Source organism: Myotis davidii, unplaced genomic scaffold, assembly GCF_000327345.1.
Source record: "Myotis davidii unplaced genomic scaffold, ASM32734v1 scaffold914, whole genome shotgun sequence".
In the NCBI taxonomy this organism is placed as follows: domain Eukaryota; kingdom Metazoa; phylum Chordata; class Mammalia; order Chiroptera; family Vespertilionidae; genus Myotis; species Myotis davidii.
Genome location: NW_006285484.1, coordinates 1197417 through 1218854, shown reverse-complemented (window position 1 = coordinate 1218854; position 21438 = coordinate 1197417). Strand labels below are relative to the sequence as shown.

Genomic DNA, 21438 nt, shown 5'->3' with positions numbered 1-21438 from the left:
GTGCACCAGGCCTCTAGTCCTATATAATGAAGAAGGAACATGCAAATTGACCATCACTCTGCCACAAGATGGTGGCGCCCACAGCGGGGGTGGGGGTGGTGGTGGTGGTGGTGTGTTGTTTCCATAACACAAGATGGCTGCGCCCACAGTGGAGGCTGAGTTTCTGTAACGAGCCTTAGTGAGCCATCAGCAGGGACCTGAGGCTGCACCCCACCCAGTCCCCCTCCCCTGTTGGGCTTGACAGGGAACCTCAGGCCATTCCCCCATGCCCTGCTGCCAGGTTGGGGGACCTCAGGCCACGCCCCTCACCTGGCAAGGCTTGACGGGGAACTCAGGCTGTGCCCCCTGCCCTGGCGCCAGGTCAGGGGACCTAAGGCCACTCCTTCCACCCGGCGTGGCTTGACGGGGGACCTCAGGCTGTGCCCCCACCCTGGTGCCATGCCGGGGAACCTCAGGCCGCTCCTCCCACCTGGCGGGGCTCGACAGGGGACCTCAGGACATGGCCCCTCGCCCCGGCAACAGGCCAGGAGACCTGAGGCTGCGACCCCCGCCTGGCAGAACTTGACAGGGGACCTCAAGGTGCGCCCCTTGCCCAGTAGGGCTTGACAGGGGACCTCAGGCCATGCCCCCGGCACTGGGCCAGGGGACCTCAGGCCACAACCCCACCCTGGGGCCGGGGGAACTGACGCCATGTCCTCCGCCTGGCAGAGCTTCACAGGGGACCTCAGACCATGACCCCACCTGGCGGGGATTGATGGGGGGACCTCAAGGTGCGCCCCCCGCCCTGGTGCTGGGCCAGGGGACCTCAGGCCATGCCCCCCACCTGGCAACAGGCCAGGGGACCTGAGGCTGCGCCCGCCCCCGCCTGGCAGAACTTGACAGGGGACCTCAGGCCATGCCCCCGGCACTGGGCCAGGGGACCTCAGGCCACAACCCCACCCTGGGGCCGGGGGAACTGACGCCATGTCCTCCGCCTGGCAGAGCTTCACAGGGGACCTCAGACCATGACCCCACCTGGCGGGGATTGATGGGGGGACCTCAAGGTGCGCCCCCCGCCCTGGTGCTGGGCCAGGGGACCTCAGGCCATGCCCCCCACCTGGCAACGGGCCAGGGGACCTGAGGCTGCGACCCCGCCCAGTGGGGCCTGACAAGGGTGGGACCGGCCAGATCTGGATCTAGCCCAATGGGGGTGGGGCCAGCTGGGTCTGGGTCTTGCATGATTTCGAGGCGCACATGGGTGGGCAGAGATTTGACTCTGGTTTCTGTGGCATGCCCCAGGCTCTGACTGGAGGAAGATTTTCATATACATTTTACTAATTTTCTTTCATCTCTGACACTTCTATTATAGAGAAAGGACAAATAGCAATATTAAAATATTTCCTCTAATTCAGTGGTTCTCAACCTGTGGGTCGCGAACAATGAAAATACAGCCTGCATATCAGATATTTACATTACAATTCATAATAGTAGCAAAATTAGTTATGAAGTAGCAACGAAAATAATTTTATGGTTGGGGGTCACCACAACATGAGGAACTGTATTAAAGGGTCGTAGCATTAGGAAGGTTGAGAACCACTGCTTAATTAATCCCCTTTTAATGTGCATGAATTTCATGTACCAGGCCACAAGTTCAACCATAAAAGTGATTAGAAATCACATATTACAACCAAGATTTGCTGAAATGGGTCATCTTAAACTAATCTAGTCTAAAAAAGTAGTTAAGGATATATTTTAATATGTTTTTATTGTTTAGAGAGAAAGGAAGGGAGTGAAGTAGAGAAATAGAAACATCTATTGCCATCCTCCTGCACAGCCCTTACTGGAGATCAAGCTTGCAACCTAGGCATGTGTCCTGATCGGGAATCGAACCAGTGATCTCTTGGTTCCTGAGCCACACCGGCCAAGCAGTTTAGATAGATTTTAATTCTTGCATTTTATGTTTATAAAACACTTATTTCCATAATGTTAGTAATTATTTTTTCACTCAAATCAATGAATGATTTTAAATTACAGGAAAATTGGTAAAACTGCCTAATAAATAGAAGCTATCCACCAAGGATTACCAAAACATAAGGCAAAAATCCTATTTCTATGCCTTATTAAAAAGGTTTCCCCTCTTTGAGTGGAATATTTTAAAATTTATATATCCCCTCATCAATTCTAACAAACTATTTTCATTTTTACATATTATCTTCTAGCCATTATTCACATCAATGCCTTTTTAGAGAGTTGCAATTACAGAAACATTATTTCATATTTTGCACCACTTCATATCATAATATTTGTTTCTCCAAAGAACAGATTTTTACTGCTTGAATTACTGACATATAGAATCATTATGACATATTCTTATCCCTAATCCAATTTACCTTGAATTCTGATAACCATTCTTCCACAACACCACGTTCAGATCCCAGCATCTTCCTCTACCTTCTGTTACTCTTATCTCTGAAAGAAAAAAAGCACTGAGTTGAGGATAGCATTACTACTTACAGAAACTACCAAAAGTAAGTAATGAGTGCTTTTCACTAAAGGAGACATTCATCTAGTATATATTTTAGATAAGAAGGCTTAGTTTTAGAACAGAGCTCAAACTAAAATTTTTTAAAGAAAGAAGTTTTATTTATTTTAATATATTTTTATTGCTTTCAGAGAGGAAGGGAAAGGAAGAGAGAGATAGAAACATCAATGAGATAGAGAATTATTGATTGGGTGCCTCCTGCACACCCCTTAATGGAGATAGAGCCTGAAACCCAGGAATTGAATGTGACTGCCTGGTTCATAAGTCAATGCTCAACCATTGAGCTACACCAGCCACGCTGTCTTTTTTTAAATATTAAATCAGTTAACACATCAGTAAGCAAGACTAACTATGATAACTGCTCTTAAGGGATTCTGATGGACCAAAATTATTAGATAAACAAAGCTACACAAGTAATGGGACAACATATGAGATAGTCAAAAATGAGTTTTGCTACAGCAAATTTTCAAGCTATTTAGATTAAGTCTGAAACTTAAGCATGTAAAATGTGCTGTTATTGTAAATACCAAGTTCCCTAAGGAAAAACCTAGAGCTATACTATCCAATGCAGTAGCCACTAGCTACAAGTGGCTATTAAAATAAAATAAAATTTAAAGATTCAATTCCTTAGTTGCACTATTTAGTACTTAGAAGCTAAATGTGGCTTGTGTCTTCCATGCTGGACAGCACAGATATAGAATACAGACATCATCATAGAAATTCTATTGGACAGCACTGATCTAGATGTAGTTAAATAATACAGTTATACTAAGTAAATTTGATGTCAGTAACTGTAAAGGTTAGACAACAAAAAAGTTAAAAGACAGAACTATTAAATAGAAAACACTTCTAAAAGTAAATTTCAAAGACATTAAGATGTGATTCTTTCAAGTCTCCTAGGTAAAACTGCCTAATAAATAGAAGCTATCCACCAAGGATTACCAAAAAGTCTAATATGCCTAACTGTATGGGAAATTCACTTTATCCTTTAAAAAGTTAACTTCTCTAATTTTTACCTCTGTTCTAAGATCAGTTTTCTAAAGGAGGAGGTGGCACAGGAATGCGGCAGAGTTCAAGTGTGGAATTCATTTGTTGAGACTTAAATATTTTCCAACTCTATAAAAAAATGAAAATAGAAGACTGTAAAATATTGAGACATATTCTCAAGAATGTAATACAAAGAAGTAAGAACAATTTTGGTAAGACAGTTATAATATAGTTTACCTAATTTAAGAAATAGAGACTCAAAAATTTCTATAGTAACTAACAGTTATTTGTGTACCATTACCAAACCTAATTTTTAAAAAAACTAGAAAGAAAGTCTGAGTTTTAGTTTCAAATATTCATTCATTATCGGCAAAACCTTGAGTAGGTTATTTAAATTTTCTGTAGCTGGAGCCTCACTTGAATAATCTATAAAATTAAGATTTCCATACAATAATTCTATTAATCCAATAGTACAGTGATATCACACACACATACACACACACACATGCAAACAATCATTAAACTTTATTATGCAGTATAAAACCAAGCTTAAATAATAAGTATCAATGACTATAAAATCATTTTTGGATGAGTTTCACAGAACTGAAAATTTTATCATTTTAAAAAAGAACACAGAAAATGCTATTACTTAAATTTTTGTCACAAAAAATACATGAAAGGTTTTTGATTGGAAAAAATCATTTTCAAATTGCTAAAGTTATACTTTTCTCACAAATTGATAATTCTTTTCATATAGTTGCTTATCACATTATGTTCTATCTCTTTGATTCAAAATTGTATTACCATTTAAAATCTAAAACACCAAAAGAAAATTAACGTTTTATAATGTTAACAAAATGTTATTTTAAATACAAAAAGTACATCAATAAATATCTCTTGAAATTTAATTACATTATCATTATAATTCAATGTTTTTCAAACTACATACGTGTCAAGACCTCTCTACTCCAACCACAACAGCTGACTTTATCTCTTATATGAGATTTTTACTTCATGATATGTTCAGCAGCGAGGGAAAGTCTTGAAAAGGACCAAGAGTATCTCCAAAAAGATATACAAGAAACTCGTAACTAGTGCCCCCTTGGGAAGGGGCACTTCATGTCAAGGAGACTAGATCTTTTAGTGTCTTGGGAATTATGAACCACAAGGCAACTGGCAGTTTGAAGCAGTGCAGCAGATTTGAACCTCTATAGAGATGGGTCTCTAAGGATACAGATACTAACTAGGCTCTCAATTAAAAAAAAAAACAACAAAAAACAAAGCAAGAAAATCCAACATGAGAAATGATGGGAAAACTGAGTATTATTAAATTTTAACACAGCTTTAAAACAGCTCAATCCCTGATTAATTGAAGGTAATTAGCCCCTTCACCGATTTGAGCCACAGGAAGAAATGGGAACTCTATCTGGAAGGCAACGCTGTCTCTGAATCTTTCATACAAAAAGTCTGGCACACAATAAAAAAAAGACTAAATATCCATAGTGACAAAAATATAACCAAAAATTAAGAGAAAAAAAGACAAAAACAGCATACACATTCCTCTGAAGTGCACATGGGCTTTTTTCCAAGATAGACAATATGTAGGCTACAAATCAAGACTCAACAGATTTAAGAAGATAGTTTTTATACAGAGTATCTTCCATGACAACAATGGGATGAAGACAGAAATCAAAAGAAGGAAAACTGGGAAAATTTGCAAGGTTGTGGAAATTAAACCACACACAAGGGAAATTAGAAAATACTTAGAGCCAAACAATAATAAAAACACAGTATTTCAAAACCTCTGGGATGCTGTGAAAGTGGTGTTAAGGGGGAAATGTATGGCTATAAATGCTTACATTAAAAAACAAGAAAGCTCTCAAATCAACAACCTAACTTTACAACCTAACGAACTAGAAAAAGAATAAACTAAATCCAAGGCTAGCAGAAGGATGAAAATAATAAGGGTTAGAGCAGAGATAAATGAAATAGAGAATAGAAAACAATAGACAAAATTTAAAAACCCAAAATGAGTTCTTTAAGAGAAAACACAAATTCCTAAAATCAGAAATGAAAGAGGGGACATTACTACTGATTCTACATAAATAGAAAGGGTTATAAAGAGAATATTGTGAACAACTGTACACCAACAAATTGGATAATCAAATTCCCAGAAATACAAAACTTACCAAGATTAAAACAGGAAAAAATAGAAAATCTGCACCCGAATAACTTCAATAAAAATTAAAGTAGCCCCGCTGGTGTAACTCAGTGGGTGAGCATCATCCCATGAACCAAGAGGACATGATTCAATTCCCGGTCAGGGCACATGCCTGAGTTTCAGGCTCAATCCCCAGTAGGGGAAGTGCAGGAGGCAGCCAATCGATGATGTTTTTCTCTCATCTATGTTTCTATCTCTCTATCCCTCTCCTTTCCTCTCTCTCTAAAATGCAATAAAAACATTTTTTTTAAAAAAAAAAACAAACCTCAATTATTTTTTTAATCTATTGTTCATCAGATTAGATGTGCTTTTCTTTAACTTTTTCTTTAAAATGTCTTAACAAGGAAATCTTATTAAAAGAGAACTCAGCCAGGTGGATGAACCCATGCAGTGATTGGTGGTGCAGAGTGGACTGAAGGCAAAAGGAAGTGCCTTTTCCAGAGGAGAATCCAGAATGGGGGACAACAGAAAGGGGGCTCAGGAAGCATGAGTGGGTTCAGTGGTAAATTTGATTCTAACATTTTCATGGAGTTCAGTGTTTTACAAATAGACCAAAATAATTCTTTTGTAACCGATGCTTTGTCATTCAATAAATTGGTGCCATTTATCATATTTTATGGCTACTTTTCTGGCAGTTATATTTCAAACCTAGAAAGAACTATCCTATATAATCCTATATAATAAAAGCCTAATATGCAAATTGTGCCCTCAACTGGAAGTTTGACTACATGCTATGAGGTACGCTGACCACCAGGGGGTGGCGTGGAACATGGTGGGCGTTGGCGACATGACACTGGCAGCAGGCAGCAGTGGAAACACTGCCAGACCCGATGGGCCCTGACGAGCAGGACCATGGTGAGAGATGGTGGAGCAGGTGAACGGGCGGCACCAGCCAAGGTGGGTGCAAGCAGGGCCCGATGCCCCACCGATCATCCTGCAGACTGTGACCAGCAGCAGCAGTGGGGGGCAGGACCACTGTCCGGCTCCCAGGCGCTGAGGCAGTTGGGCGGGGGCCTGATGACTCAGGCAGAGTGGGGTGTGCTGGGGCCCAGGGGCCCAGATGCTGCCCAGGGCCCAGAGGTCAGCTGGGACCTGCCCTTCCACACCAGACGCACACACTTCAATCGTCGGCCAGGCCTAGGGACCACACCTGTACACAAATTTCATGCACCAGGCCTCCAGTAATTCTATAACTAATCAATCACTCATCTTAATATATTATATAACTGAGTTTTTACTCCTTTCTCCAAAATTAAAGCTGACTCATTTACTTTTTCTAGTACCTGTCTCCATGACAAATAGATACCCAAACAGAAAGTCTAGAATTCATTAAGATGCACCAGGAATTTCTAAACAGGATCTGTGTCAAAATCAACACATTCACAATTCCAAGTTTTACTATATATTATAGAGTGAGTGTTTACGCAAAAGCTAAATGTATCATAGCAATATTGCAAAAAGACCTTTAATCAAGAAAACTTCCAATTCTTATTCTCCAACTGTAGTTTGATTCTAGAATTAGATAGCTTCCAGATACATTGAGAGAACAAGATATAAGTAAATATCTGTACAAATTAACACAGGCCTGAATCATGAAAGCAATTACCTTGGTTTATGGAAAGCAGCTAAGTTCCAAGTAAAAACTAATCCAAACCAAAACATTCAGCACAATTTTTATTTCTGGCAACTTTAGCTCCTGGCTAGAAAGTCTATCCCAGCTATGACATTAAATGGTGAAAATGTATTGAGCTATAAAAATATTGGTAGATTTGACAACCCTTTCTCTCAAGCAAAAACTATGATTACTGGTTCATATCACAAGTAAGAGAGCCTTGAATTAGATCAATGATTTGTAAGTGGAAGTCAGCAGTGAACCATATCTGGGGAATTTTTTTCTTCAAAATATGTATATCTACCTTCCTTCACATTCCCCCTACCAAAAAGATTCTGAAGGAAAGTGGAGATGATATAATAAATATGTATGTGCCTTTAAAAAACAACAACCTCCTAGATTATCGTGTGTGTGTGTGTGTGTGTGTGTGTGTGTGTGTATAAAACTCTCCACTTTCATGGAGATTTTCTGAATTAGGTCTAATTCTATTTTTAACACTGTATCAATAGCAGGCAAAAGGAGGTGAGCTACAAAGTGACAAGAACTCAGTGGAAGGCTCTGCAGGTAAGAGGCTGCACTCACACCAGCTGTAAGCAACCTTCAGAGCTTTCTGTGCCAGCTGCTTCCAAAATCCACTGCATCACATTTTAGACAATGACAAATGTTCAACTCATCATCCTGAGAAAAGAATATAGTCTACTTACCAGACAAAAATGTAAAAAGAAGCTATTTTGGACATCAAAAGAAACTAAGAAGTCACAGACACCGAAACAAAAAATTCCTCTGTTCTTGCATTAAAAGAATAACAACAAAATACTATTTTGTGCAACTAATAACTTGTTTGGAGACTTTCTGCCCATATTTTATCAAGTGTAGTTTTTGTGTGGGTTTTGTTGTTGTTGTTTTATTTCAAAGATTAAGGAAGAGGGAGAGAGTGAAACATCAATGATGAATGAGAGAATCATTGATCAGCTGCCTTCTGCACGCTCCCCACTGGGGATTGAGACCGCAACCTGGGCACGTGCCCTGACGGGGAATCAAACCCGGGACCCTTCAGTCCACAGGCTGATGCTCTATCCAGTCAGCCAAACCGGCTAGAGCTGTATTTTGGTTTTTTATGTAGCATGGGTTTTTCTATTATAAAGCTCAGTCAAGCTGAAAATTTTAATCATTCTAGAACTCAATAAACTACTATAAGGTAAAACTGTGTATTAAAAACAAACTAAATCTATTGCATGTGAAGATGGCTTGAGAGTTGGATTTAAAAACAAGCTTTAAAGGTGCAATTTAGAGGAAATGACTGTACTTCTTTACAGCCATTGTTTCAAATTCCTTATAAACAGCTCCAATACAGAAATGTGTTAGAAAAGTAGACTTCTAATGATATTCAACTTTATTGTATTCTACAATGACACCTACTGGCCATTAAAAATCAGCCACTGACAGCTCTAGTAGGTTCATTACATAATAAGAAACACACACACACACACACACACACACACACACACACCTAAATAAAAGCAGATTTGTTCACAGGTACTCACACTACAGAACTGCGACTAGAAGTAGAAATATTCTTTGTGACTGAGATAGTATTATTCATGCAAAAAGTAAAAATACAATGAAACAGCAAGTGTCAACATTTTTATCTGGAGCATTGATAAATACCTTAGTACTCCACTTCAGAACTAACAAAATCTAATGAACCACCTCTCCTTACCAAGTGATGAGTTTTTGGGTTAGGCTCTGGGACATATTAATTTAAATTAGTAATAGAAAAAGGGAAGTTATAGTACACTTGCTAATACTATATTAGTTCTTATCTTCTAAGGTAAAGGCAACATTGCAATCAGCTTACATTTTGGTTATTTATAATGCTTCTTTTAAAACTGTTTTCCAGTGAGCTACAAAACCAAGTTTTTAGAAAATAAATATTGTATATATATTTTTTAAATTGATTTCAGAGAGGAAAGGAGAGGGAGAGATAGAAGCATCAATGATGAGAGAGAATCACTCACTGATCGGCTGCCTCCTGCACACCCCCTACTGGGTATGGAGCCGAAATCCAGACAAGTGCTCTGACCAGGAATCAAAACAGTGACCTCTGACCTCCAGGTTCATAGGTCGAGGCTCAACCATGGAGGCACAATGGAGGGCAAAACCAAGTTTTTAATGTAGTCTGTCCTTCCATAACATATACTTAATAAAATCCCTATGTTAATTGTACATTTCATTGTGCAAACATGGCAATTCAGTTACTTATGTCTGCAAATACATTTTCCCTCGGTCAGAGAGGTTCAAAAAGCACACTTTTTAAACCTAAGAAATAATCCATAACCAGGCTCTCAGACCTACAGAGCAAATTACTTAAAAGATGACTTTTGCATTCCCTCTCCCCATTCAGACCACCACGTTATTTTCAGTCTTTAACATCCACAATATCTAGGGAGATATATATATGTCTATATATACCCAACAATGGGATGTCTAGTCATTTTCCAATTTGCACTTACCTCCCACTATAGATTTTTGAGGCTCTCCACTTTCCTGAAGATTAGAAATAAAGAAGTATGTGTAATCAGCCTCGACCCTCAAAACAAGTAAATTCCTAAACTGCAAGCTAACGACAACCCAAATCCGTATTTGGGAGAAGGTCTTCGTGACTAGCCTTCATGCTTCCACCGCCTGCAGGGGCGACGAGCACTCAAACCAACGGAAAAAACACACACAACTATTCCGACACATCAATGGGCTGCCAGACCTCCTCTTCCAGGAGAGACAGCCTGGTTGTGGGGGTAAATGACAGCCACGGGTTACATAATGGACCGTGAGAAAGAGTTTCAAGGATCTGCCCGCCAGGAAATATCGGTCTTCTCCGCTCCCCGCTCCCACCCCGACGAACAGCCCTGAAGAAGCGCAAACCCTCGGGTTCCTCTCAGGCGCCTGCAATGCCGCGTCCTTTTCTCTGTCCGCGCTTCGTGCCAGGACCCCCTCCGGCCCTTGGCCCGGCTCCCGCCCGTCCTCTCTGCAGGTGCCATCTCAGCCCCCGCGCCCTAGGCCCCACGTCGCCGCACCGGGCTCAGCCTCCACCCGCCTCAGCTGCCCGCTCCTCGCGACCTCCCAGCGGCTACCTGGGCTACGAAACGTCCCGGAACCACCGACAGCGCGGCTGCCACCTTCCCAGACCGTCCCCGTCAGCTCCCCGCAGGGCTCCTGCAGCCGGAGGTGAACACCCCTTCTCGGGATCCCTCGCGCCCCCCAAAGACAGCGCGGCCGCTCGCTTACCTGTCACCCCGCTGCCTCCGGCTTCTTACCGCCACCGCCTCCCGCAGCCGCCTGCCAACTGCAGTGCAACAAGCAGCCCTCCCACTGGCCGAGTCCACGTTGAACAACAGCCTCACTTATTGGCTGCCGGAGGTCCGCGGCCCGCCCCTCGGTGCAGCGTCTAAGGGATTCCGGTCTGCGAACAAGGAAAACGTCGCCTCTGTCCCGCCCTTCTGTCCTCCACAATCGCACCGATAGTCGCTAGATGACGGGTGCACAGATGTGCGGGGAAAAAATGTCGACTGTCAGCCTCCTTCGCGTCATCTCCACCTGGTCCGTAAATCTGTGACCCCGTCCCGGAACGTTACATGGCTTCTCGGCTTTCCTGCCGGGAGGAACTCCAGGTGACAACTTCCGCTTCCGGTCGGCTCTGGCTGGAGGGTTGACTATTGAGTGTCCTGAGAGGTCAGATTGCTGTCAGGTAAATTAGAGAGTTGATGGGAGATCTCTTAACTGGAACTGGGAATGAGATACCTATTCTGGGGAATTTAGAAAGGGAGAGACAAAATAAAGCAGGATGATGCGGGTGTGTGGCTCCAGACGGAAGGAGATCGAAGAACTAGCGGGGGAGAACTGTGAAGTCCTGGGGTGGTGGGGGTGGTTGTACAAGGATACAGTGGGAATGACGGGTTATTCAGTCCAGATGCTTTTTTCCTACTCTGCCACCAGCAGCACCCCGTCCCGTGTTTTTTTGTTTTTGTTTTGTTTTGTTTGCTTACCTTTGAGTTGAATAAAGGCAGAACAGCCCCCAAATCAAAAATTTGTGAAGGAGGGCCCTAGCCAGTTTAGCTCAGTGGGCAGGGCGTCAGCCTGCGGCCTGGAGGGTCCCAGGTTCGATTCCGGTCAAGGGCACAATCCCCAGTGATGTTTCTATCTCCCTCTCCTCCATTCCTCTCTGAAATCAATAAAAATATGTTTTTTAAGAAAAATTATAGAGGAATAATTTTAATGCCTGCCTCACAAATATGTATAGTTTTAAGTGAGATTTTTTTTTCCTGCTATGAATGTTTTAGACACGATGTTAAAGTGAAAAAAGCAGGGTACAAAGTCACATCCATTTTTAGAGCAATTTACTCTAAAATGTTTACTATTTTAAAATTGCATGTACATCGGTGCAGGGACTGGAAGGGACACTAGAATTCATTCGTCTTTTATTTTCTAATGTTCTTAAGAGTATCCACAATTTTAAAAATGAGAGGGAATTGGGGTGTATGCTTGAATGTCTTTGGTAAACCGTAAAATTGCATGTGTTGTAAATGGTATTATCCTCTTATTTCCTTCTTAGGGATTCCAGGCCCTTTTTTGTGGAGGTTGATATTATAGGTTCGCTCCAAACATAGGTAGATAGCTTTTTAAATTTTCATGATTACATGAGTTTTCTTTGTGGAACTAACTTCCTTGCTATTCTTGTTGGAACAGCTCTGAGCTGAAAACAACGGCCTGTTGTTGAGTCCTTGGCATAATTTGTCACTTTATATAATTTTCCCTTTTACTGTGAAGTATACGTAACAGAAGGGTGTATAAAACATGAGTACTTTTTAAAGACTTGTGTACCCACCCTTCAGGTTAGGAAGTAAAGCATGGCCAATACCTTAGAACATTCATTCTCAGCACAAGTGATAGGCCTTCAGGCAGATGAAAATTGGTTCTGAGAGGATGGAACAGTGTGTGAAAAAATCATAGATACTACTGTGGTGTGTGGCCCTCCCAAGAGCCATAGTGCATATACATGTATATAATATATCTGTAGTATTGAAATTTCATTGGGGGAAGGGAGCGAGAATGTGATAAGGAAAACAACTGTTGAAAAAAGCTCCTTTGGCGTACAAGAATTAAGAATAGGTTGAAAAACATGCCTTTGAAGCTCTGATTTTATGTCCTCCACCAAGGGGTGACTACTGTCCTGACTTGTGATAAGCATTCACTTGTTTCAAGCATTCATTTCATTTTCCATCTATAATGCATTCCTAAAAAATGAATTGTTGGGTTCTTCAATTTATATTAATGGGATCAAAGTATATGTATTATGATTCACCCCGTTCTCATTGTATTTGTAAGATTCATTCACACTGTTGTATGTTGTTTTTTGTTGTGTAATATTCCATAGGTTTCTATTTCATAATTCATCCATTGTTGGATATTTGGGTTGTTTATAATTTGGGGCTAGCATCAATGATGTGGTTAAAAAGGTTCTTATAAAATATATCTATTGTTATATACATGCAAGAGTTTCTCTAGAGCAGTGTGTTGTCCAATGAAAATATAATGCAAGCCATATATGTAATTTAAAATGTCTTAGTAATCATATTAAAAAGAAACAAAATTAATTTAATATAATCAGTGTTAAAAATTATTAATGAAATATTTTGTTTTCTTCATACTGTCTTCAAGATTTATGTATTTTACACCTGTAGTACGCTGTTTTCATAAACACTTGATCTATGTTTATATTTTATCAAATTTACTGTTGATAAAGTAAATCTGTATACCCAAATTGTTTGAAATGCACTCCAAATTTTCCAATAATTAACTTGAGAATCAATTTTGAAATTTAAATTAATTAAAATTAAATAGAAAGTCTAGTTCCCCAGTTGCACTGACTAACCTCATTCCAGTGCTAGTGGCTACCATATTGGGCAATGCAGATCTAGAGTATATAAACTTAGGAGTAGAATTACTAGGCCATAAGGTATTCAGATGTTCAGCTTTTCTAGGTCATGCCAAACAGTTTTTCAGAGTGGCTGTGCTAAGTCACATTCTTGCCCCCTGGGTGTGAAAGTGGAAGGCACATCTCAGTGAGCTGAAGTTTATTTTTATGTTATGTATAAAAATAATACTAGTAAAACTGAAGTCTTTATGTTACTATTGAGGGCATATTTTATTTAAGGAAACAAACGTATCAATTAAAAAGGGGTCCTTTTTAAAAAAATATTTTTTATTAATTTCAGGGAGGAAGGGAAAGGGGGAGAGATAGAAACATCAATGATGAGAGAGAATCATTGGTCTGCTGCCTCCTGCACACCCCCTACTGGGGACTGAGCCCACAACCTAGGCATGTGCCCTGACTGTGAATTGAACCATGACTTCCTGGTTCATAGGTTGACACTCAACCACTGAGCCAAATAGATGATGGATAGATAAATAGATAAGGTCACATGCTCAGATTTCGGGTTCCATCCCCTGTGGGGTGCATACGTGTCTCTCTGTCTCACACCCTCCCCCTTTCACCCCCTTTCTTTCTCCCTTTCTCTCTTTTTAAAAAATCAATTTAAAGGAACATGTTATTTTAAAAAATTCAACCCATTGTCTGTTTTGTGTACAGGCCATCAGTTAATGTTTTTTACAGACAATCATGTACAGTCAGTTTGATATTAAGGAACACTAAACTTTAAGCCCTAGTGAAGCAGAATGTTATCCCCCCAAAATTCTATTTTCCTCATCAGTAGATCTGTATTATAAAAAATTATGCTCTGTTATTATTATGTTTTGAATGTTATCAACAAAATATTTGTGGAAAGTTGTTTTCTCTTGCTTTATAAGTACCCACATAGTCTAAAATATTTACTATCTGGCTCTTTACAGAAAAAGTTCATGCGATCATGTATATGTTTAGACACAATAATGCTGCATTTTAATAGGATCATCTAAAGAAAGTAATAAATCAGTATGTAAAACATCTTCATTATGCATATTTATGCACAATGAAAGGACTAGAAGAAAGAGAACAGTATTGCTTAGAAATTAGGAACAAGGGCTCTGAAACCAAACTGCAAGGTTCAAAACCCAGTTGTACCATTTATTATTGTTACCTTCAGAAAGTTACCTTCATGCACCCTCATTGTCTTCATCTATAAAATGAAGATAATAATTATAATTTAAGTTCAAATAATTGCTTTGGAAGTAACAGAGTTAATACGTATAATGTCCCTTAGGGTACGTGGCACTGCCATTATTTTAATGGAGAAAGGAATAAACAAAATAAATGACCATCTCTGAGTGATGGGATTATTGGTTATTTTTCTTTTTAATTATTTTATATGTGTGTGTTTCCTAACTGTGAACATACACTAATTATGTAATAACGTGCTGTTTTATTAGTTCTCTCTTTAAAACATTAATTTTAAATGTTTTACCTTAAAACATTAATAGTAAACTTGGTTAGTGTGCATATTTCTCTCTTACTTTAATCTTTTCCTATAGACATGGCCCATGGACATGAACATGAGCATGGACATGGTCATGGTAAAATGGAACTTCCAGATTATAGAAAATGGAAGATAGAAGGGACACCATTAGAAACTGTGCAGGAGAAGCTGGCTGCACGGGGGCTCAAGGATCCGTGGGGCCGGTAAGAATCATTAAATAATTTAGATAGAATTTATCATAGAGAATCATTATCTGTTTCTTTTTCATGTATTTCCCTTTTTAAAAAAATCATTGAAGCCGAAACCGGTTTGGCTCAGTGGATGGAGCATCGGCCTGCGGACTGAAGGGTCCTGGGTTCGAGTCCGGTCAGGGGCATGTGCCTGGGTTGCGGGCACATTCCCAGTGGGGGATGTGCAGGAGGCAGCTGATCGATGTTTCTCTCTCATCGATGTTTCTGACTCTCTATCTCTCTCCCTTCCTCTCTGTAAAAAATCAATAAAATTTATTTTAAAAAAATCATTGAAAATGGCTTTTTACATTAAAGTTTTAAAATCCATTTTATTGAAGTACCATTTACATACAATAAAATTCACTCATTTTAAAGGGTTTAATTCCATGAGTTTTGATAAATGTATACAATTATGTAACCACCACAGTCATGATATAAACGATTTCTGTCACCCCAAAAAGTTCTTCCGTGCCCCTTTCACGCTCAGTGTCATCCTACCCCTGGCTCCTGGCAGCCATTGATCTGCTTTTTGTCTCTCCAGTTTTTGCTTTCCTGGCCACTTGGTGCGCTGCTTTGGAGACTTAGGCGCATCATTAGCTTGTATCCCTAGTCCCTTCCTTATTGACTGCTGAGCAATATCCTTATTGACTGCTGAGCAATAGCCTTATTGACTGCTGAGCACTATCCACTGTGTGCACAGACCTCATTTTGTTTGCAGTTCACCAGTTAATTGCCTTTTGTGTTGTTTCCAGTTTTTAACCGTTCCGTTATGAGTAAAGATGCTATAACCAATCAAGTACAAGTCTGAGTGAACATGATGTTTTCATTTCTCTAAGAGTAGGATTTCTGGATCATAGAATTAGTGTGTGATTATTTTCATAGGAAAACTGCCAAACTGTTATTCAAAGTAGGTGTACCATTTTGCATCCCCACCAGCCATGTATGAGAATTTCAGTTGTTCAGTGTCCTCCTCATCAATCCCTGGTATTATTGGTCTTTTAATTTTAGCCATTTTAGTGAATGTTGTGCCTCTTTGTGATTTTAATTTGCATTTCCATGGTTCCATGATGATGTGATCATAGCATTTTTTTCCAGTCCTTATTTTTCATTAGTGCTTTCCCCCTCCCCCGCTTTGGTGCAGTGGCTATTCACATATTTTGCCCATTTATTTATCAGGGTGTTTGTCTTCTTTTACTGAATTACTAGAGGCCCGGTGCATGAAACTCATGCACGGGTAGGGTCCCTAGGCCTGGCCAGTGATCAGGGCCGATCGGGGCCCTCTGGCTGCTGGCTGGGCCTTCCTTCCCCTGCTGCCGGCTGCCAGCTAGACCTTCCTTTGTTCCATGCTGCTCCCTGGTGGTCAGCACACGTCATAGCGAGCAATTGAACTCCTGGTCTCCCGGTTGAACTCCCAAGGGGAAACTTCACGTATTAGCCTTTTATATACATAGATGAGAGTTCTCTATATGTTTTTTTTTTAAATTTAAGTTTTTTATCAGATATATATTTTACAAATGTATTTTGTTTTATTTTTTAAAATATTTTTCTTCTTTTTTTAAATGTATTTTGATTGATTTCAGAGAGGATGAAATCGAGAGAGAGAGAGAGAGAGAGGAGAGAGAGAGAGAGAGAGAGAAAGGGTGGGAGAAACATCAGTGATGAGAGAGAATCATTGATTGGCTGCCTCTTGCACACCGCTACTGGGAATTAAGCCTGAAACCCAGGTATATGCCTGGACCGGACCAGGAATTAAACCATTACTTCCTGGTTCATAGGTTGATGCTCAACCACTGAGCTATTCTGGCTGGGCTACAAATGTTTTTTCCTAAGAGTGTGGCTTATTTTTTCATTTTTTTAATAATGTCTTTCAAAGAGTTTTAAATTTTGATGAAGTCCCAATATGGCACTTTTCTATTATGGTTTGTGCTTTTTGCACCCTAAATTGTCTCCTATGGTTTCTCTTAGAAGTTTTTATAGTGTTACTTTTATATCATGTGAGGTGAGGATGAAAGTATTTTTGCATTCAGACATCCAGTTGTTCCAGCACCATTTGCTAAGACTGTCTTTCCCATATTGATTTACCTTATGCCTTTGTAAAAAATCAATTGACAATATCTGTGTGGTCTATTTCTGGATTCTATTCTGTTATCCTGATCAATATGTCCACTCTATGACAATACTTCACTGTCTTCAAATCAGGTAGCATAAGATCTCCATTTAAAAAAAAAGCTATTTTAGGTTCTTTGCATTTACATTTAAAATTTAGATTGAGTGTTTCAGTTTCTATAAAAAGCCTTCTTAGATTTTAATTGGGATTCCATTGAATCTATAGCTCAATTGAGGATAATAGATATCTTAACACTATAGAATCTTCTAGTCCATGAACAATTTAGATCCTCTTTAATTCCTCAGCAGTATTTTATTGCTTTATATGTAGGTCTTTACATATTTTATTAAATTTATCCTGAGTTTTTTCATATTTTAATAGTATTGTAAATGGTATTTTTAATTTTCAGTTTTTTGCTAATGTATAAAAATATAATTGGGGTTTATATGTTGACTTTGTATCATGTTCCCTTGCTAAATTCACTTTTTAGTTCCAATATTTTTTTTACAGATTGTTTAGACTGTACTTCATAAGTGATCACTTTGTGTACACTTGTTTTATTTCTTCCTTTTCAATCTATAAACTTTTAATTTCTATTTTCTTTGCGATATTGTACTGGCTAACACTGCTACTATAATGTTGAATAAAAGTGGTATAAATGGACATTCTTTCCTGTTCTGCATCTATTGAGATGTTCACATAGTTCTTTTTTCTTTTTTTAATATATTTTATTGATTTTTTTTACAGAGAGGAAGGGAGAGGGATAGAGAGTTAGAAACATCGATGAGAGAGAAACATCCATCAGCTGCCTCCTGCACACTCCCTACTGGGGATGTGCCCGCAACCAAGGTACATGCCCTTGACCAGACTCGAACCTGGGACCCTTGAGTCTGCAGGCTGACGCTCTATCCACTGAGCCAAACCGGTTAGGGCTCACATAGTTCTTTTATTCTGTTAATGTGATGAATTACTCTTATTGGTTTTTCAAAGATTAAACCAATCTTGAATTCCTAAGATAAATTCTATTTCATCATGGTATATTATCCTTTATATATATTGCTGGATTCAATTTTCTAAAATTTTGTTAAGAATATTTGCATCTGCCCTAACTGGTTTGGCTCAGTGGATAGAGCGTCAGCCTGCGGACTGAAGGGTCCCAGGTTCAATTCCAGTCAAGGGCATGTACCTTGGTTGCAGGCATATCCCTAGTCAGGGGGGTGTAGGAGGCAGCTGATTGATGTTTCTCTCTCATCGATGTTTCTAACTCTCTGTCCCTCTCCCTTCCTCTCTGTAAAAAATCAATAAAATATATTTTTTTAAAAAAAGAATATTTGCATCTAAAATAAATAAAAATTAAAAATTAGAAAAGAATATTTGCATCTGTGTTCATGAGGGATATTACTCTATAGTTTTCTTCTAATGTCTTTGTCTGACTTCGGTTATCTAAATTGTATTTGCTTAGCTTATATTTTCTAATAAGTCAGATTTTTAGTTAAGTGGTTTCTGTTCTTCATAACATGATTTTTTCCCACTCACTTATCGCTGCCTGTGAGAGAAGACTGTTTTCAGGAGAGGTCTCAGACTTCTGTTTACACCTCTGTTTAGGGGCTCAGAAGAATGATTACCAGAGCAGGAAATCAGTCTTCTAAACTTCAGGCTGCTGTGACAGAGAAATTTATTAGTAGTAAGAATAATGTCAAATGTTACATACTGTCTATGCCAAAATATATCACACATCACCCTGTCTATTCTTTATAACAACACTATAAGGTAGACAGTCATCGCTGAGTAGGAGAGGAAGCAGGCCCTGACAGGTTAAATAACTTGCACATCCTAAAAGGTTGTGAATCTAGTGTAAGTGGCAGAGCAAAGATTAATACTCTAACTACCTCTGTCCACGATGCTGTAATGACTAGTATAGGCAAAACCACATGGCTGACCTGTGATGGATAGGGCCAAAGAAAGTCTTGCATTTGAGGATTTTGTAAAAATTCTGAGTATTATGATTGTGAATATGAAATCAAGCGTTTTTTCTTCTACTTTATATGTGAAACACGGGCATATAGACCTAATTATCCCACGTTACAGAAAGATACCTATTGTCCATTTAGATGGTCTTATATAAGGTTGCATCTACATCTGTTAAAAAGATGAAAATTAAATGTATTGTACTCAGTGAATGTGCATGTATGTGATTATAACCTTTGCCCTTTTTTTTTTTCCCTAGCAATGAAGCTTGGAGATACATGGGTGGCTTTGCAGACAATGTTACCTTTGTTGGTGCAATGTTAAAAGGATTCAAATGGGGATTTGCTGCATTTGTGGTAGCTGTAGGGGTTGAATATTTCCTGGAGTCCCAGAATAAAGATAAGAAGCATCACTGAAGATATTACCTGGAAGTATCTTAGTGATTCTTAACTCTGTTATTAAAATAAGATTTCTTCACTATAGCCTACTCATCTGTGTGTTTATCCCTTAAAGATACTAGTAAGATTTATTAAAGAATACATGTTCCAGTCTGGTTTGTCATTCTTTAAAAAAAGGTGTTTCAAACCATATCAGATATGCTTTAGAACATGTGGTGGTTGAGGTACACGTAGCAGTGCATTCTCTACAGAGCAGCCAGCCAGCACATATTTCAACAAATGTGTATGTTTTAAATGGATGGGGTCTAAAAAAAATTAGTGATAAAATTTCCCATCTTAACTATTTTTTAGTGTACAGTTGCTGGTATTAAATACATTCATAATGTGCAACCATCACCATCATCCATCTCCATAGTTCTTCATCTTTAAAATTAAAAGTCTATGCCCATGTATAATAATAAAAGGGTAATATGCTAATTAGACCTGAAGTCCTTCCGGACGAAGCCAGGGCTGGAGGGAAGCTTGGGTCCCAGGTGCCAGAGGGAAGCCAGTGCCAGCAGCTGGGGGGAGGAAGACCTACTCTTGCACAGATTTCGTGCATCGGGTCTCTAGTTATACAATAATTCCCTACTCCCCCTACATCAACATCTGGCAACCACCGCTCTACTTTCTGTCTCTATGATTTTGACTTCTCTATCTAAGCACCTCATGTACTAGGAAGTGGGATTAATTATACACTCTTTGTTACTGGCTTATCACACTTAGCCTGATGTCCCCAAGTTTCCTCCATGTTGTAGCATCAAAATTTCCTTTCTTTTTAAAGCTGAGTAATATTACATTGTATGTATATGTCATAATTTGCTTATCCATTCATTCATTGATGGACTCTTGGGTTACTTCCACGTTTTAGCTATTATAAATAATGTGGCTATGAACATAGTGTATGAACAGGTTTGTAAATGGTGGTTGGCCTTGCTGCTTTTACTATCTCCTGCAGGTGGTTAGAGAGACCTATACAGTATTATACTATTAGATTAGATACTTCCTGCCCAGTTCTGATTGACTATGTATCATGTTCATTTTTCTTTATTGTGATATTTTCTACTCTTGATTTAGTCCTCTTTCCCATGTTGTGAAAAGTGACATTTTTTCTAACAATACACTAGACATTTTCCCCACATTGAATTTAAAAAATTTAATTAAATCTCTAAAGTTGAGACAACTCAAGATTGTTGAAAAGAGATATTTTTTTCTTTAATAACAAAGCTAAGCCCTAGCCACTTTGGCTCAGTGGATAGAGCATCAGCCTGTGTACTGACGGGTCCCCGGTTCTGGCCACATACCTGGGTTGCAGGCTTCTCCCTGGCCCAGACCCTGGTCAGGGGAGGTGTAGGAGGCAACCAATCGATGTGTTTCTCTCACATTGATATTTCTAGGTTTACCTCTCTCTTCCACTCTAAAAATCAAGGAAAAATATCCTCGGGTGAGGATTAAAAAAAAAAGCTAAATCAGTGGTTCTCAACCTTCCTAATGCCGCAACCCTTTAATACAGTTCCTCATGTTGTGGTGACCCCGAATTTCATTGTTACAAATTGAACATAATTAAAGCATAGTGATTAATCACAAAAACAATATGTAATTATATATGTGTTTTCCGGTGGTCTTAGGCAACCCCTGTGAAAGGGTCGTTCAACCCCCAAAGGGGTCGCGACCCACAGGTTGAGAACCGCTGAGCTAAATAAAACGCGTGATTTTTTTCTTTGTAAATTTTAATTTGTAAATATAAGCTTGAGAAATTACTAAACAAATGAGAGGAATTTCTAATAAGTTGATAGTAGTAAATGGAATATGGTAGAATGGAATAATAAAAGACATAAGGGAAGAGTTTAACAAGGACTAAAGAGAAGGAACAAAAAGCAATAGAA

General features: G+C 39.3%; 2 protein-coding genes across 9 annotated transcripts in view; one reads left to right on the top strand and one right to left on the bottom strand.

Moving 5' to 3' along the window:
• FAM126B (family with sequence similarity 126 member B) overlaps positions 1-10875 on the bottom strand; it is a 42607-nt gene extending 31732 nt beyond the window's left edge. For 3 of the 7 annotated variants that reach the window (XM_015559158.1, XM_006756254.2, XM_015559157.1), the window contains exons 1-3: positions 10627-10875; positions 3538-3637; positions 2370-2448 (exon numbers count right to left, since the gene is read on the bottom strand). In XM_015559158.1, coding sequence (XP_015414644.1) covers positions 2370-2420 — 51 coding nt within the window. In that variant the 5' untranslated portion in view covers positions 2421-2448; positions 3538-3637; positions 10627-10875. The other 4 variants (XM_006756253.2, XM_015559156.1, XM_006756251.2 and 1 more) reach the window with 3 other exon arrangements.
• Positions 10876-10986: 111 nt separating this feature from the next.
• On the top strand, positions 10987-19663 carry NDUFB3 (NADH:ubiquinone oxidoreductase subunit B3). 2 transcript variants are annotated; one of them, XM_006756256.2, is made up of 3 exons: positions 10987-11086; positions 14866-15013; positions 19375-19663. In XM_006756256.2, exons 2-3 carry the CDS (start codon positions 14868-14870, stop codon positions 19529-19531), a joined length of 303 nt encoding a protein of 100 aa, XP_006756319.1. In that variant the 5' UTR covers positions 10987-11086; positions 14866-14867; the 3' UTR covers positions 19532-19663. The 2 variants fall into 2 exon arrangements, with proteins under 2 accessions (XP_006756319.1, XP_006756320.1); XM_006756257.2 differs by having other exon boundaries at positions 11047-11135.
• Positions 19664-21438: the final 1775 nt, after the last annotated feature.

Coding starts and splice junctions, on each gene's coding strand:
- NDUFB3 (XM_006756256.2), top strand. CDS start 14,868: ATGGCCCATGGACATGAACATGAGCATGGACATGGTCATGGTAAAATG. Junction 15,014..19,374: donor CTCAAGGATCCGTGGGGCCG/GTAAGAATCATT, acceptor TTTTTTCCCTAG/CAATGAAGCTTGGAGATACA.